General features: G+C 35.8%; 1 protein-coding gene across 6 annotated transcripts in view; it reads right to left on the reverse strand.

Annotated features, from left to right (window-relative positions):
• The window catches only part of LOC112127377 (kalirin-like), a 183512-nt gene that overhangs the window by 16687 nt on the left and 149201 nt on the right, over nucleotides 1–17624 (reverse strand). For 2 of the 6 annotated variants that reach the window (XR_002910541.1, XM_024228285.1), the window contains one exon: nucleotides 6408–6544. The exons of the other annotated variants lie outside the window; for them this stretch is intronic. Coding sequence is in view for 1 of the 2 variants with exons in the window: in XM_024228285.1 (XP_024084053.1) it covers nucleotides 6408–6489 (82 nt within the window). In the remaining variant the exon portion in view is untranslated. The remainder of the gene's footprint in view (nucleotides 1–6407; nucleotides 6545–17624) is intronic. 6 annotated transcript variants of the gene reach the window in all.

The raw sequence follows: 17624 nt of genomic DNA on the forward strand, positions 1-17624 counted from the left end.
AGACGAGGACGAGCTATGTTATTCACTCCTTGTTCACCGGTAGTACAAGTTGCCGTGCCTGTTAAACTGGGTTGAAAATTTGACAGTTTGACCAGTGGTACTGCGTAAATTTCTAGTTCATTTGTGTTTAGTGGTCTAATTGACCATATTAATTATTATAATTAATTTTTCTTTTTGATAAGGTCTTGGTTGAGATGAAAAAGCTAGTGTCACGAGTGGGACTCGAACCCATGACCTTCGGCTCAATACGCCGCTGTAACCACTATTCGCGATAGGTCAAGTGGTTAGAGCAGCGGGGTGGGTAAACAGGTGGCACGCTGATTCATTCAGTCAATGCTAGCTTCTTTGCTTGCAATTTTAGCATCTACTCGCCCGATATCGCCCGGCATCGCTCGCGGTGTAAACAGGTCGCACGCTGATTCATTCAAAGTCAATGCTGGCTTCTTTCCTTGCCATTTTAGCATCTACTCGCCCGATATAGCACGGTATCGCTCGCAGTATAAACAGGTCGCACGCTGATTTATTCAAAGTCAATCTAGCTCCTTTATTTGCCAGTTTAGCATCTACTCGCGCGATATCGCACGGTATAGCTCGCGGTGAAAACAGGCCGCACGCTGATTCATTCAAAGTCAATCTAGCTCCTTTACTTGTCATTTTAGCATCTACTCGCGCGATATCGCACGGCATCGCTCGCAATGAAAACAGGTCGCACGCTGATTCATTCAAAGCAATGCTAGCTTCTTTGCTTGTCATTTTAGCATCTACTCGCGCGATATCGCACGGCATCGCTCGTAGTGAAAACAGGTCGCACGCTGATTCATTCAAAGTCAATGGTAGCTTCTTTGCTTGTCATTTTAGCATCTACTCGCGCGATATCGCACGGCATTGCTCGCAGTATAAACAAGTCGCCGCTGATTCCATTTAAAGTCAATGACAGCTGCTATCTTTGATATTTCAGCTTCCAATCGCGCGACATACAGGAACACCTATTTTATTAGCAATTTAAAATTCTACTGGCGCGATATTGCATGCTTTCTGTTTTATGTATTTCCAATATATGTGGACGGTTGTATGCTTGTATACACCATTAATTAGAAATAATTATAATCAAACTAGCTTATTATTTTACATTTCTGGCCTAGTTCATGTCAAAATTGCCGACGTACATAATTTCTTCCAATGTAAATTGTCATAACAAATCGAAAAACATCTCATTATGAGACAATCACACGAGCAAATCAAAAACAAAAACGTAGTTAATATGTGCCGTTCAATAAAAAACGCAAGATACTCGTCAAAAAGAGTGATTGCGGTTTGGAGTGGCCCAACATAATTCAACCCATGTGTAATTTGACAGTCCGGAGGGAATTGAACATCGTATCACTTCTGTAATAAATTCAGCCCGTCAATATTCCAAGCCTTCGATAGATTTTGCCCAAGGTGATAGAGAATGAAAATTTCTATTTGACAGAGCCACTTTAATTCACTTTTTTTGTTTTTTAGCTCATATTTGCGATTGCCGAAATTTACGGATGTTACGATTGATAAAAATCACATCAAATCGAAAGAGGTTTAATCTTCAAAAACCACACTAGATATCGGGAGGATACTAGTTTAAAATCTCTACATAAAAATGTTCCCTTCGAAAACAATAATTATAACAGCATGCTAATGATGCATGCAACTTTTTAATGAGGTAAAAACGCATGTTGATAATTAGATAATTTCAGTCCAAGAGCAGTGGTGAAACATACTGCTGGAATTATACACCACTTTGCATTCCTATCATTAAAGATCAAACCTGGCAAAGTTCCATTCCCCTTGAGAAATTTCCCATGAGTAGTACCAAATACACATGTAAATTTTAACCGAATTGTACTGAATCGCGGTTCAAGTTTTAACTTGTTAGTAGTGTAATAACAGTGATTAGTGTACTAAATATGAATTGTACTACATACAATGGGCAAAGCACTCTAACAACCTTCTTGCGTACTAAATCGATGACTGGTATTTCAAAATTGACATGGCGGCTGCATACTTTCTTTTACCAAAAACCGCCAAAACCATCGATGATACCGTCCATTCCACTGTCACAAGAAAAACTCTAATCACGAATATTTTGGACCAAGGCATGTTCTTGAAAAAGCAAAATCAGTTGTTACTGCCCATCTTCCGATCTATTTTAAGGTATCGTCAGGGTAAAACAGTCTTAAATATGTCTACAAATTGACATAATACGTTCTTACCAAAGTGTTTCAAATTTCTTTGAAAACCGACTCAGTCCCAATATTGCCAATTTGAACAGTATAAATATTATACTAGTAAATAAACTAATTATTTTAATTGTTATTATTTGTATAGTGATTTAATAATATTAAGTATTTACTAGTATAATATTTATTATATGTTATAATTATTATGTGTTATAATTTCCGCGTTTCGCACGTTCAAATTGAGCGCCATTAAAAAATCAGCTGCTAAGTGGAACGTCGCGTTGGCGGAGGTATCAGCGGGTTCACTTTGGCAATTCATGTCGAGAGACGTGGTTGTAGAAGTCCTTCAACCTGATGATGAGCTAAAAGGCTCGAAATCCGGATCGTTGCAAAACAACTAACTGTGAGTAGGAACTACCTTTTTCAAAAGGATTGAACACCACACTCACTCCATCATTTATCATTTCTACTGGCAAAATTCAATTGTGGGCTTGTAATTCCTAAATCTGGGCATCATTAGGTAGAGGACCAAGTTGATTTATGGAACTTTTATCGTTCTGTAAACGGTCGTGATAGTAGCAACTCTGATGAACCCATCCAGCCCGGAGGACCAATATTTAGGTTCATTTTGGGTTCTTGAAGACTTTAATTGATAAATGACTTTGAAATACGATTATTCTTTTTCCATTTCAACATCCCGTCCACCTTGGAAGGCAGAAGTCAAATGTGGGCCTGTAATTCCTAAATCAGGCAATCATTAGGTAGAGGAACAAGTTGGTTTACAGAAATTTTATCGTCGTATAATACAAGTCTGGTGATCCCGTCCAGCCCGGAGGACCAATATTTACGTTCATTTTGGGTTCTTTATGACTTTAATTGATAAATGGCTTTGAAATACGATTATTATTTTTCTTCTTCTATTCACTCAAAGGCTTTTCAATAAAAACAGCTGATGTTCCACATGTGCGGATCAAAACTGTAGGCAAAAACCTATATTTCAGATAACAAGATCGAACTTGTATCGAATTACGGTAAACATAGTTAAAATATTCTCACAAAAAACAGAAAACAAAAAGGCACTGTAAAACTAAGCGGAGTGATAGGTCTCTATATCGGTAAGTGGGATGTGGAAAAACACCTAAACAACATGAATATGTTTAATGATAAACTCCTTTTGAGGTTATGCAATGGACAGGAAGAAATCGCCACTAATGCCACTTAGGCCCACTGCTAAACTACAAAATAAACACATACAAGCGCAATGCTGCAGGTGCCTGGGAAATAGCTAATATCCACCTTATAGTCTCCTCATCATCATCGCCAGTATGCATTCAGCATAGTTAAATAAAACTAAGCTCTTTTAGTTTTTCAAGCAAATTAGCAAACCCGAACATAATGGCCATTACCAAAAACTGCCAAGACCACTGACTCTAACAATGGAATGAATCCGTTACGAATCCGAACAATTAAAAGGAAGGTTCATGAGTCAGAATGAGGGAACGCTAAACATGAAAGTTGTGTAAAATTTACTGCACTAGATTTGATTGTCCGTCGTAAAACGCCTCTTCGTACCGTCAAATGGCCCGTGAGGGCATGGCATCTAACTTTGATGAAGCCGTATCACCGGGATAATTAACGCGTTCAAAATTGCATTCTAATGAATATTCTACAAACACATATACTAAAAATCGAACCTGATGACTAAAACGTGGCTGAAAAGGATGAAAACTGATGTCATACGTTAACCAAAAATATGGGCTGAAATTTCTCGTCCTTTAATATCATTAAGGCAATTAGTACATAGAATACTCCAACTTTCTAAAACACGTTTTTATTTAATTGTCAGTGATTCGTAAAACTTCCCTTACTTTAGTCAAAAATCTACATGGTATGGGGTACATACTACCTGGCTCCATTCCGGAAAGTAAAGCATGTTTATCATTACCGGCCGGCCTAATTCGCCTACAGTGCAGAGTCGAGAGAGTGCTGAAGTAGCCCTAGAGACGGCTGAAGAGGATTCCCTGAGGATGATGTGCTCCATGGTACTAATTGCTTATTGTGCCTTCAACGGCTTGTCGAGTGGCTCGGATTCGAGTTGGCACTTCTGTGTCCCAATTAGAATAACGAACGCCCAAACAGATAACAGAATTGTTTTTATATTTCCGTTTGTTACGCACAGGCGACGGATGCCAAAATGCCACGATACACGGTTTAATATTTGAAATTGGACATGTAAGAACAGACAAAGATTAAAAAAACTAGATACACAGACAAACGAGGAAGCGTGATTTTACTGTTATTTCTTCTTCGACGTGATCTACGGTTTTCTAAGGTACATATAAAGCGGAACGCGACAGACGTTTTTGTTGCGAATCCACCCGAGGCTCAGAATGATACAATTTTTTCCTCTGTCGTACTATCTGAGCCGAATTCTGACAATCCGGCCTCCATCCTTCAGAACACTTCCAAACCTACAACCGACTTTTACACACTTGATTCAAATCAATTCAACCTGATCAAATCAAAGTCAGATAAATGGATGTATAAGATTATTTGGAAAATAATCAAGAAAAAACCCTATGACTTTAAAAAACGCCTTACCACAAGCACATTTATGACCAAAACCAAACAAAATTCCATTAATCACACACAATCTATGCTGATAAATTTTCATGATTCATGAAACTTTATTGGAAATTGGACGAGTATAACAGATGATAAACTCAAAGTATCTGACTTCCTTTGCATGTCATATCCTTTAAAAAATGAAAAGAAAGATCATACGTCGACCTCGAAAGCCAAAACTTGCAACATTTTCAAGCGCATTGTACGGAGCATAGAAATGTCCATCAGGATTATCGGACTTGGATTTGATTAAATACAGGCCCACTTCTTCCCTTCCGCCTTATCCACCATCCACGGACTTCCTGTACTTAACGCATAACAGCAGAATCAAGCCATCGTTAGGTATACTTCATTTATATCTACAACACTCCTAACAAATATTTTTATTCGAAAAATAGTTAGAACAAAAAATTAGTCCCAACAAGGAACATGTCAATAGCCAATTACGAATTCCTTCTGATTGCGTACATAGATCACCCTAAAAATAGATCATGAATGACTAATAGGATGAAATATTCTGTCATTTTTGTCATGGAAACACTTAATTAGAAATTTGAAGCTAGCCAAGTCAAAGCGTTTTGTTCAACCAAAGTAGATTCGTAGCGTTCATACATTCTTTCTTTGATAAGAAAATTTCATTTTTATCGCTTAAGATCTCACTTTAAGGGTAATAATTTAATTTTTTTCTAAATACTGTTATAATACAACAAAAATAAAGATAAAAACATTGAGGCTGTAGGAGCACTACTGCCTGGCAGAAAATTATTTTTATTCAGCTTCAACATCCCGCCAACTTTCCCGGGTCTTCAATCTTCAGTAGCAACTTTAATGAGCCCATCCGGCCCGGAGGACCAAAGTTAGAATAGGTTCGGGTTCGTAAAGATTCTTTAATTGATAAATGGATTTTAAAACACAATTTAGGTGCCGTCGATGTTCTTGTACTCATCCGGCCATCTATAGAAAGGACACCCTGTATGACTTTTTGGAAATGTGGGATAAATATCTAATTTTGAATAAATTTAGCCCGTCTAATTGACTTTCATAAAAAAACACATATTTAAACGAATCCAGTGAAATAATTTACTATTTTAGACAAACAAAAACTTCTAGTATAAAACACATCGAGAAAAAGTTCAATACGAACTACTCAGGGGCGCGAAAATGGATAAATACTATCCACCAGTTTTCGTGTATAAAGTAAAAAGTTAAATCTCAGATAGGGAAACTCGCATGAAAAATAGAACAAATGGCAACAAAGAAAAAATAGAAGGGGACGACATTGTCAACTTTGCATGAAAATAAAAAACTCAGAGGGGAAAAATATGGGAAAACAATGGCGTAGAAAACAATTGCCTCGTTTCAACTGATTTTTATGCTTAATTAATTGTACTTAATTTTATATTCACAAGAAAAGTTTTCAAATATATTTCTTTGATGAAAATGACCCTTCATTTATTGTAAAAGCAGAGAAATAATACATTTAGACAATAATTATATTAAATAATTAACTTTCGATGTATTTAAGGCTAATTAACATTGGAAATTCTATCAGAAAATTTTGTGACTTACGCTTTAACTTTCCCTTCAAAGGAGACTGACTGTTTTTTCTTTTAAGTACACTGCTAAAAAATGAATTCACCACGGAAACCATCTTCGATTTTTCTCAAATTGAAATGTTTTATAACGGATGCATACTATTTTCTTACCTAAAAATGCAAATAGAGAAAATGAAAAAATAAAAAATGGTATGTAAAATTCAAAAATTAAAATAAAGTGAGAAATGAATGTGGCTTAATGGGCAAGCTTGGAGGTGGATCGTAAATAAGTCGAAGAGCCTCTTGTTCAGTCCATCATCCTTAACTGTTGTTTTCAGAGAGAGCTCCCAAGAGAAAAGACCAACTCGCTGAAATTAATTAAATTATTTTGGAAATTTCATTTTAAAAAATTGTCCGACTCTTTTACTATTCGTGCTAATTTTAACTTACATATGATTTTTTGGCGTTTGGACATTAGTTTCCAATGAGTAGTAACAAAGACCTTTTTGTTTAAGTGGGGCAAGTAAATTTCAAGAAAAATAACTATCAACCATAAATACAACAAATTGACTCAGAATATGGGCTGTGGTAAAAAGGATTTATAGAAACAACATTTTAATCTTCTGTCTGTAAAGCTTACATGACTAGAAGACCCGTCGGTTCAGAGTGAATATATTTACTAACGCGAATGCGTAGTGTAAGAGGGCTGATGTAGAAATATCGAGTATTCCACCACCCTGATTGAATTTTATGTAAATAGGAAAAATATTCATATTTAAGAATGAGTGAAAGTGTGAATGGGTTTGGGGTCCGGAACTGATTGCGTTGGGTGTTGAAATGGTTTAGCTGTTAACTGCACCCGGAGCTCAACCTCGGTGGCGAGACGGATAAGACCGAGGTCTGACCACGAACTGCTAACACCCGGGGTGGGTGATTCTCCAGGCATGCCGGTAATTTATTATAAATTACAAACGCTGTAAATTGTCAGTGGACTGCGAGAAGAAAAGTTCAACTATACACGCGTACATGCATGTGCAGATTTGAGCTTATTGTATAAAACAGTAATCAGTAATGGTTATATATTTTTCATCGTTGAACCAACCATGGCATATTAAACGTGGGTTTTGGCAAGGTTTCAGGACTTACGGGACGTAAAAGTCGATTTGAACGGTATGTTTTCTGATATCAAAGGGTTTAACACGGGGTTGACACGAACTTTTGAACCAGGTATAGCCCTAAATATCGCAGCGATATTGTAGTTGCCACGGTTAAATTTTATGCGAATTTGGTGCCTGCACCAAAATTGCTTAATTGACATGAGCTTTTGGACCACGTGTAGCACTAGATATCGCAACGATATTGTAGATGTCACGGGTTTTCCCAGCACGAAAATTGCTTAATTGACACGAGCTTTTGGACCAGGTGTAGCACTAGATATCCCAACGATATTGTAGATATCACAGTTTTCCCTGCACCAAAATTGCTTAATGGACTCGAGCTTTTGGACCAAGTGTAGCCCAAGATATCGCAACGATATTGTAGATGTCACGGGGTTTCCCAGCACCANTTGCTTAATTGACATGAGCTTTTGGACCAGGTGTCGCCCTAGATATCGCAATGATGTAGATGCCACGGATTTTCCCTGCACCAAAATTGCTTAATTGACACGAGCTTTTGGACCAGGTGTAGCACTAGATAACGAAGGATATTGTAGATGTCACGGGTATTCCCAGCACCAAAATTGCTTAATTAACATGAGCTTTTGGACCAGGTGTAGCACTAGATATCCCAACGATATTGTAGATATCACCGTTTTCACTGCACCAAAATTGCTTAATGGACTCGAGCTTTTGGACCAAGTGTAGCCCAAGATATCGCAACGATATTGTAGTTGTTAAGAGTTTTCCCTGCATCACAATTGCTTAATTGACACGAACTTTTGGTCCAGGTGTAGTCAACCAATTCCTGTCGCTTCGCGAATCCCTCTAGCACGGAGCTTGCTATCTTGTTTTGAAAATATTTCGACATCATCAGCAAAAGTGGGCTGTTTTTGTACAGTAAATTATATTCCACGTATATTTTTCGATGATGACATGACATCTTTTAAGCCTGCTTCGTCCGTCCTACCTTGGGAGAATTTTGGAAAGTAAGCCAATGTGCCATACACGATTGAATCCTTGGGCCACGTCAAAAAATGCCCCTTTGCACACTTTCTTTTCCTGAGAAGCATTTTTTAGTACATAACTGTACGCTGTAGCTATATATGGCATGATAGTGCGTACCAGAAGCCGAATTATTATATAGGCCGTAAGCTACCCGAATCTATATTGGAATAAGATGACTGTGTGCATTAATAAGTGGGACATTATTAATCGCTCATAATTTTGTAGAGATTAACGGACGAAGCTTTTTATGTGCTTGCTGTTCTATCGGTTAAAAATTTATTGCTGCCTCTATGTTTATTTTTTCCAATTTTAATATGTAATATTTTACTGCAATTTATAAAGGTTTTTTGTTAATTAAAAAGAGAGTTATTAATAGTGACAATTTGATTTAAAGATGATTTGATTTTAACAAAATATCGTGCAAAGTAAATTATATACCAACTCATTTTGATTAAAACCACTCTCAAGTGGGATATTATTTAACTTAATATCCTTCATTACTGGGTGGTTGAATATTTCATAGCAGAAACATTATTTCGGTTCATTAATTATTAAAATATGGGATAATTTGTTACCAAACGTTTAGGTAGTACATTTCGGCTCGTTTCATTTGAACTGTTTGATGTGCTTTCAAGTCTGGAGGTGCGGGAAAATTGTATTTGATTTAGAGAAATATCAAAGTGTCTTTCAAATTGGCATTATTTGTCTTCGTGTGGTGACAGAACTCCCCAGGCCCACCGTTGCAAAGCCGGTGGTGTTTTATGGGCACAGTTTAGCCGGCTCGTACAGGAGTAATTCATTACACTTTCCGACCGATTGGTCACAGTTGACGTCTATTGCGGCAAGTATATCACCAAAATCGTCAAAAGTAGATAGGAACGGCACAATCCTCTTAAATGATCCGAATCCTTTTTGTACTAATGATCCGTCAGACTAAGAGATGGGGAAAAACAGGTCTTTTTAAGGGATCTGATCAAAACCGCTCGCTAGGTGAAATGAAACAGCTCTTTTTCATGGCTCACGGCACGCGTTCGCTAAATTAATCTTACAAAGGGGCGACCGGCTTGTTGTGACACGGATTTGGACCGAACTGTTTTTGGTGATTTTACACTCCAAAGTATCGAACACCTATCCGCCACTTCTTGTGAATGTGGTTAGATATGGTTAAGCCTTGGTTTCACCAAAAAAATTTTAAGTTGGAATTTACCATTTTTGAATATTTCTTTGTCGCCGTTCTACTTGTTCTAATCAACTATGTGAATTATCATTTTGCAACATTTTTTATGTACATTGCAATAAAAATATTGTAAAAGCTGTAAAATTGATCAATAACCAAAAAATTTCTAAAAATCAAATATTTCAAGTAAACTAGGTAGTATTTTTTTTTAGTGAAACTAATATGAAATTTCATTTTAGTACGTCAGAGACCCCTGAATATAAACGGATTTGGACCCAACTTTTTTTTTGGTGATTCTACACTACAAAATTTCGGACATATATCCACCATTTCTTGTGAATAGGCCTTAGTTTCGCCAAAATAAATTTTTGAAAGTTGAAATATTCCGTTTTTTATTTTTTTACTTTTTATTTCGCCGTTCTACTTACTCAAATCAACTATGAGAATACATAATCAGTTTACAGCATTTGTTATGTACATTGCAATAAAAATATTGTAAAAGCTGTAAAATTGATCAATAACCAAAAAATTTCTAAAAATCCAATTTTTCAAGTAAACTAGGTAGCTTTTTTTTAGTGAAACTAATATGAAATTTAATTTTAGTACGTCAGAGACCCCTGAATATAAACGGATTTGGACCCAACTTTTTTTTGGTCATTCTACACTACAAAATTTCGGACATGTATCCACCAGTTCTTGTGAACAGGCCCTGGTTCGCCAAAATAAATTTTTGAAAGTTGAAGTATTCCGTTTTTTATTTTTTTACTTTTTATTTCGCCGTTCTACTTACTCAAATCAACTATGAGAATACATAATCAGTTTACAGCATTTTTTATGTACATTGCAATAAAAATATTGTAAAAGCTGTAAAATTTATAAGAAGAAAAATCAAATTTTTCATTTAAACTAGGTAGTATTTTTTTAGTGAAACTAATATGAAATTTCATTTTAGTACCTCAGGGACCCCTGAATATAAACTGATTTGGACCCAACTTTTTTTCAAGTACACTAGGTCATAAATTTTTTTAAAACCAATATAAAATTTCGTTTTACCACCTTTAGACACCCCTAAATATAAATTTTATTTAAATTTATCGATTTTTTTACCCCTAAAATTTTCCCGATTTTGAAGACGTTCTCGGAATATCTGATTGAAACGGCAATAATTCAAAAAAACGGCTAGAATGATTTTAACGTTAAAAAAACCATTTGAAAAAAGAAGAACGTAGCTTTTTAACGACTTGTGTACCATAAAAATATATAAAAGATTTCTGTAAGAAAATGCACAAAATAAGAAAATTATTTGTCAAAAATTAACCTAGGGTTTTTTTAATGGAAATAATAGTCTGACCTTAATGTTTGACACAGTTATAAAATGCACTTGGCAATTTCTTTAAAAAGAATTATCAACCATGAAAATCGGTCTCCTAAGTTTCGAGAAGAAAATTATGCTAGAGCTTGCACACAAGGAATGTCAGTCAAGCGATCGTCCAAATTATAAGTCAAAAAATTAATTTCCACCTATTTCCGAGAAAGTCGGTATTTAAAGGTTTTATAACGCTAGAATCACCAATCCAAATTTTGAATATTTTCTGACCTACTTTGCTTACAGAATGTTTGTTAAAATGTGCAAAAAAAAAGCAGTATTTTGTTTATTTATCTTTTTAAATCACACCAAATTTGTAATCGTAGAACATTTTAGTTTTATGTTAACCAACAATGAAATTATTACAAAAAAAAATAATCGTTTTTTAGTCTATAAATAACGATTTTTGCTCGTTTAATTAAATTTATTTTATTCTTGTTACAGCATGTAATGTTAGCTAATTTGGGTAAGTGTTTAAAAACAATGTTTCACGTGATACAATTAACTAATTTTACGATTTTAAATTAGAATTATTATTTTTTTGTATTTCTGTTCCATTTAACACAGTATATTAAAAATGGCATGGTGATTATGAACTGGAATTAGGCGGGGTGGATCGAGACGTGGGAGGGTGGCTTACCTGGAGGCACTGCTCACCCCATCCATCACTTCAACGGCTTCTCTTGTCAAACATCTCATTTCCCGGCTTTTCAAAAAAACTTACGATATGCCTTTATAATCGTGATGACGGGGGTTTTGCTTTGACACTTCCAGAATACACCTGGGATGTGTCACAACATTGAAACTTAAGAAGGACTTGAACATTCCGGGTTTCTTAACTTGTCCAATTTGGAGGATTGTTCATCAAAAACCTTTTTGTTAATTTTCGATATTACAACAGATATAATAACCCGTATTTGTTTAGTGGTCTTAATTGACAATATTTTGTGTGGTGTTTAGTGACGGTTAGCCAATGATTATTTGGAGATCGTGAGGTGAGGTCTGGTGTGACATAGGTTTTAGAAAAACATTTTCTTTATCATGCCAACGTTTCGATCTTTATTAAGATCATCTTCAGGGCTCAAAGTGATTGTTTTCCGTGTAGATGTGTCATTCTTGTGTGTCGTGTTGAGAGTGGGGATTCTATGAACAGATTTCAACTACAAAGGGCACTCTCAACATGACACACAAAAATGATGCCCGGAAGATGATCTCAATAAAGATTGAAACGTGGCATGATAAAACAACGCTTTTCTAAAACCCACGTCACACCAGACCGCATCTCACGATTTCTGAATAATTATCGATTAACGGTCACTAATCACCACACATTAATTTCATTGTTTTTGTCTGGATTTTTAATTCAAAACTTACATTTTGCCAATGTTTTACAGTACCGTACTTTCAGATGTTAGCAGAATTTTAGCGGTTTTTATGGATGACCCATCTTAATTTCTCCCATTCTCTTTCTCTTTCTTTCCTCACAATCTCCAAATAATCATTGACAATATTATTCGGAAATCGTGAGATGCGATCTGGTGTGATGTACGTTTCAGAAAAACATTTTCTTTATCGTGCCAACGTTTCGATCTGTATTGAGATCATCTTCAGGACCTGGGATTTACATACGTTGTTTAAAATCAACAATTAAATATATGATGTGGAAAAAGTGAATTTATACAATGCAAAAAAAAATTTTTATATTCAATCAAAGTATTTCTACTCACTCAAAGTGTTTTTTTCTGCGTACTTTGAATACTAAATAAAGAACTCCTAAGAAATACTTTGATTTGATATAAAAAAAATTTTTTTTTTCATTGTATACATTCCCTTTTTTCCACATCCTATATGTATTTGTTAAATGTAAACTAAATGTAAATCCCAGGCCCTGAAGATGATCTCAATAAAGATTGAAACGTTGGCACGATAAAGAAAATGTTTTTCTGAAATGTACGTCACACCAGACTGCACCTCACTATCTCCAATAAAACAAGAATTCAGGATTTGAACGAATATATCGATATATTTCAACGAATATATTGATATATTTCAAGTATTTATACTTAAGGATATCGATATATGATGTATCAGTGTAGTATGGACCACATATTGACAATATTATTTATTATTTTTATCTAAGATTTTGGTTGAGATGAAAAATTAGTGCCACGAGGTGGATTCGAACCCACGACTTCGGCTCAATACGCCGTTGTTCTAACCGCTTGAGATATCGTGTCTTCGATCCTCTCGGACACGAACTCTATCTCAACCTACAACCGTTCGAATTTTTTGAAAATGGCAAAAAGAGGGAAAATTTGAATCTAAATCATGATAGCTCAAATTGGTGTCCACTCCTCATCTGAGCCTACAACCTTTTAAATTTTATTCCCCTCTTTTTGCCATTTTCAAATGTCGCGTAATCAGGATTCGATAGAAAAAAGAAAAACAGGACTGGCTGAATAAGACACCCATTTCTGATGATGTTGAAAATGGCGAAATACCAAAACGCTATGACAGATAAAAGTAAGCTAGTAAAGGCGGACTAGGATGATCCGAAACGATCGAACCACAACTTCATAACTCAACAGGTCTCACCGAAAATATCTGACAATTGAACAAAAATGAAAGACTGGCAGATTAGCACAAAACGACTGAATATGGCGAAATATAGAAATTCGCCCGACAGGCCGAGACAAATCGGAAACGACCAAATTACATCAGCCCGCAAGCCTCAAGTCGAAAAAAATTATAGTGGATTTCAACAGACAGTTATCGTAGGACGTGAAATTAAGTAATTAAAAAATGGACAAAGCCTTAGAGACAATGAACAATTAAAAGAAAAAACCACCTGATAAACAGACGAACCGTTCTATCAATAAATTAACAATTCAAATTATAAAGACATGGAAATAAATGCAAATGGTCTATGTTACACTTTAAATTTTAAAATCCCAGTTGACAGTTGATTACACTGAAAACGTTGACAGAAATTAGCATATTAGCTGTGTCAGTTATACGGCAGTTTACCGCAATGATCAAAATAGACTGAAAACTGAACTGACCCACAGCTTAAGTAAGTTTATAGTATGAAAATAAAGGCATGTAAGCTCAATAAAGGCAAATTTTAAACTAAGGTCACACCTTGCATGTTAAAACCCTAGTAGGTTAATTTTAGCTGTGGCAGTTTACTGCAATAACTAAACGGATTGAAACAGGCTTTTAATTACATAATTTTATTATAAGCATATCGTATACAGTTTGGCAGTTTAATTAAACCTGAATTTGGATCATACAGGCACGTCGTCAATGTTTGTACTTTAAATCAAGATTTGTAAGTCATCTTTTTTTTTTCCACAGTGCCACGAAATGAGATAAGTTGAAGCCAGTTTTATGTTCTGGAGTGGATATTGATTGAAACCGAATCCGACATCCGTTCCGGGTTGAACCCGTGTCAAACCGGCTGCACGTCGTCGTCGACTGTCAACCCTCACAGTCGCAAGACCTCGTAGAAGGGAGATGATACTGCATGGAAAACATGTTTCAGACGGGAAAAAGGGTATGTAATCATTTTCAATAAGAAAAAGGGGAAAAGAAATTCGAACCATAAGCGATGTTTTACCACATGATCCCGGACCGATTGTCCCACGCGAATATCCGCGTAAAATAAATTATTCTCGTTTTAAACACCAGAAAATTCAAACAAAAACAAATCACAAACTATTCACTTCGAAAAAAGGTTGTCGCAGTATATTAAAAAAAAATTCCAAACAAAAAGAGCTTATGAAAAATTCTTCAACAGGGCTTTGATAAAACAAAAGGGCTTTTATGTTATTAAAGTATGGGTAATTTAGGGAGCTAGCATACGTCGATTGCTTCATTTCAAATTTATGCCTTTCATGATAATGGCAACGTTAATGAAATGAATACTTCCCTTGGATATTGTGCTTATTTTTGACCATAATGAATGCAAACCTGTTTTAAAACATAGACTGCCCATAACAATACCGACCACGGTGATTTTTGCACGAAAAAATGGCCTACTTTGTAAATGCGTGTGTTTCACAGCTTTTCAAGACACAGACCTGTGGATCCACAGAGATTTTTGCCCAAATCGCGAATAACTCGAAAAGGTTGAAAAATCGGGCAAAGTGGAAGGTGACAAATTGAAAACTTATTAAAATTACAATCGAATGCTACAGGGCGCTTCAGGACGATTTCCTGGCTCCACAGCTCAATTCAAAGTTTTCGTAAAAAGTGCAAAAATTAACATGCTCCCTAATTTTTGAATTTACTGATGAATGACTGAAGCTAGGAAAACATTAAAAAAAAAGCCATCTTGTTCAGCGTAAAATTTTCTAAAAATTGAGATCCAGGTCTGTGACTTACAAGGATGAGAAAATATGCGTTTTCAAAGATGGCCATTTTTTCGTGCAAAAACAATATTTTTAGTATTTATTCAGGAAGGTACAGACCTTCCTAATAAACGATAAATAATTCGATTATTAACTGGTATAAAAGTATGTTTTATGTATTGGTTGTAGATTGGAAAAACCGGTCTTTTTAAGGATCGGATAAAAATTGCTCACTCAGTGAAATGAACAAGCATTTTCAGCATAAGAATTTTCAATTTTTAGATCAAATATAACCATTTTTTGGGTTTCTAGGTTGAATAAAATTTTCAAACATTTTTTTAGCTGATTTCGGCAGGGGCAATTTTTTTTCTCGTTCGACTTAAAAATCCATCATTCCTTCAGATTTGATTCAAATACAATTTTATGACAACCGTTGGAAAGCTGGACTGTTCTACGCTTAAGTAAACAACGTTTATATTTTATGCCATTATTCATAAGTGGGGGAAAAAACCAGCACAAACCTTTCTTATAAATTTTCATCAATAAAACACTAAAACGAAATACAGTAATCATCTGCAAACCTGAATGGCAATCCATTGGTATTCAAAAGGGAAATATCATTAATGTATAATATAAAGAGTAGGGGATATAAGTCAGATCCTTGAGGAACGCCACAATCTCACTGTTTCAGAAATACTAACAACATTATTAGTTAATTAATTCGTTCAAGTTTTCTGTAGATTATGTATGGCAACCATTAGAAATTCAAAAATAAAGAGAAAAGCCGTAATCTTATGAGGTTACGACAACGGTATTAATGAAAGTATGATGAAACAGACGATTTTTTTTTAAACCTGCGACACGGAAGTGATTCAGGAGCGGGTTTTTGAAGGGGAAAGGCCTGTGGTGGATCGTGACTCGCGGCTTGGGACGGGCCAAATAGGCAAATCGTGTCTCCACCGGTTCAGGGTTCAACCTGATCGAGTTGGCCGACGCGATAAGTACCCCGTAACAAAGAACCGGTGAAAACCCGGGTCCTTTCACTTCGAGGACAACGGCCCCGGGGCTGTACGAAACTGCATTTGCAGTCCGTCATACGGAAAAAAGTCAAGGTAAAGCCCAAAGGAACGTAGGAAGAAAAGCAGATGGTATAGTCGACCAAAGAGCAATTATGTACACACAAAGAAACCCTTGGAATTATTCATGAATATCCTTTTGAACCTGAAATGTTTTATCTCCAGGTATTTTTACCTACTGATAAAACATTTCTTTCCACGATTTAACTTCTGGACTTTTCGAATGGAGACGAACTTAAATGGCTTGTACGGTGATGAAGATGAATACATTTTTAGCACGCCAGGCCATAAAATTCATCCCTTCCGTATGTTAATGTGACGTCTTCCAAGACGATAGTTAATGTCTGAAAAAAATCTTCTAATAGTGCTCTCTTGTCCTGTTTCGGCTATATTATTGTCACCATAAAGTTATGATGTTTCAATTAGACATATTTTTTATGCAGCTTGTGGGAGTCAGTAATACTACTACTGCCAATAGTAGTAGTAGTAGTACGACTAGTATTTTAGTTGTAGTAGCAATAAAAGACGTTCCTTCAAGGCCAATATACGAAATTGAAGATGCCGTACCGCCTTCAGAACTCAACCGGCATACCTGTAAAATAGTATTGTCCTAGTTGAATTGCCCACCTATTGTATTTTCACGGATGGCAGTAAAACCGGTAATTCTTTGAGGATGTGTTACTGACACATATGACACCAAAAAGGTAAAATTAGTAGTTTCACAGTGGTTGGAATAGTAAAACATATTTCATATGTAACTTGTGGGTATTGGTGAAGAGTTAGTAGTTACTATTAGTAATAGTAGTTGTAGTAGCAACGGTAGTGTTAACAGCAGTAGGAGGAGTCGTAATAGTAATACTAGTGTCATGCAGCGGTAGTCGTAGAAGTAATGGGAATTGTAACAGTAGTAACAGCAGTAATAGTGGCTGTAATGGGAATGGTAACAGCGGTAGTAGTAGAAGTAATAAGAATAGTAACAGTAGTAACAGCGGTAATAGTGGCTGTAATGGGAATAGTAACAGTAGTAACAGCGGTAGTAGTAGAGGTAATGGGAATAGTAACAGTAGTAACAGCGGTAGTAGTGGTTGTAATGGGAATAGTAACAGTAGTAATAG

The sequence above is a fragment of the Cimex lectularius genome, unplaced genomic scaffold, assembly GCF_000648675.2.
Source record: "Cimex lectularius strain Harlan isolate CLEC.00 unplaced genomic scaffold, Clec_2.1 scaffold1, whole genome shotgun sequence".
Classification (NCBI taxonomy): domain Eukaryota; kingdom Metazoa; phylum Arthropoda; class Insecta; order Hemiptera; family Cimicidae; genus Cimex; species Cimex lectularius.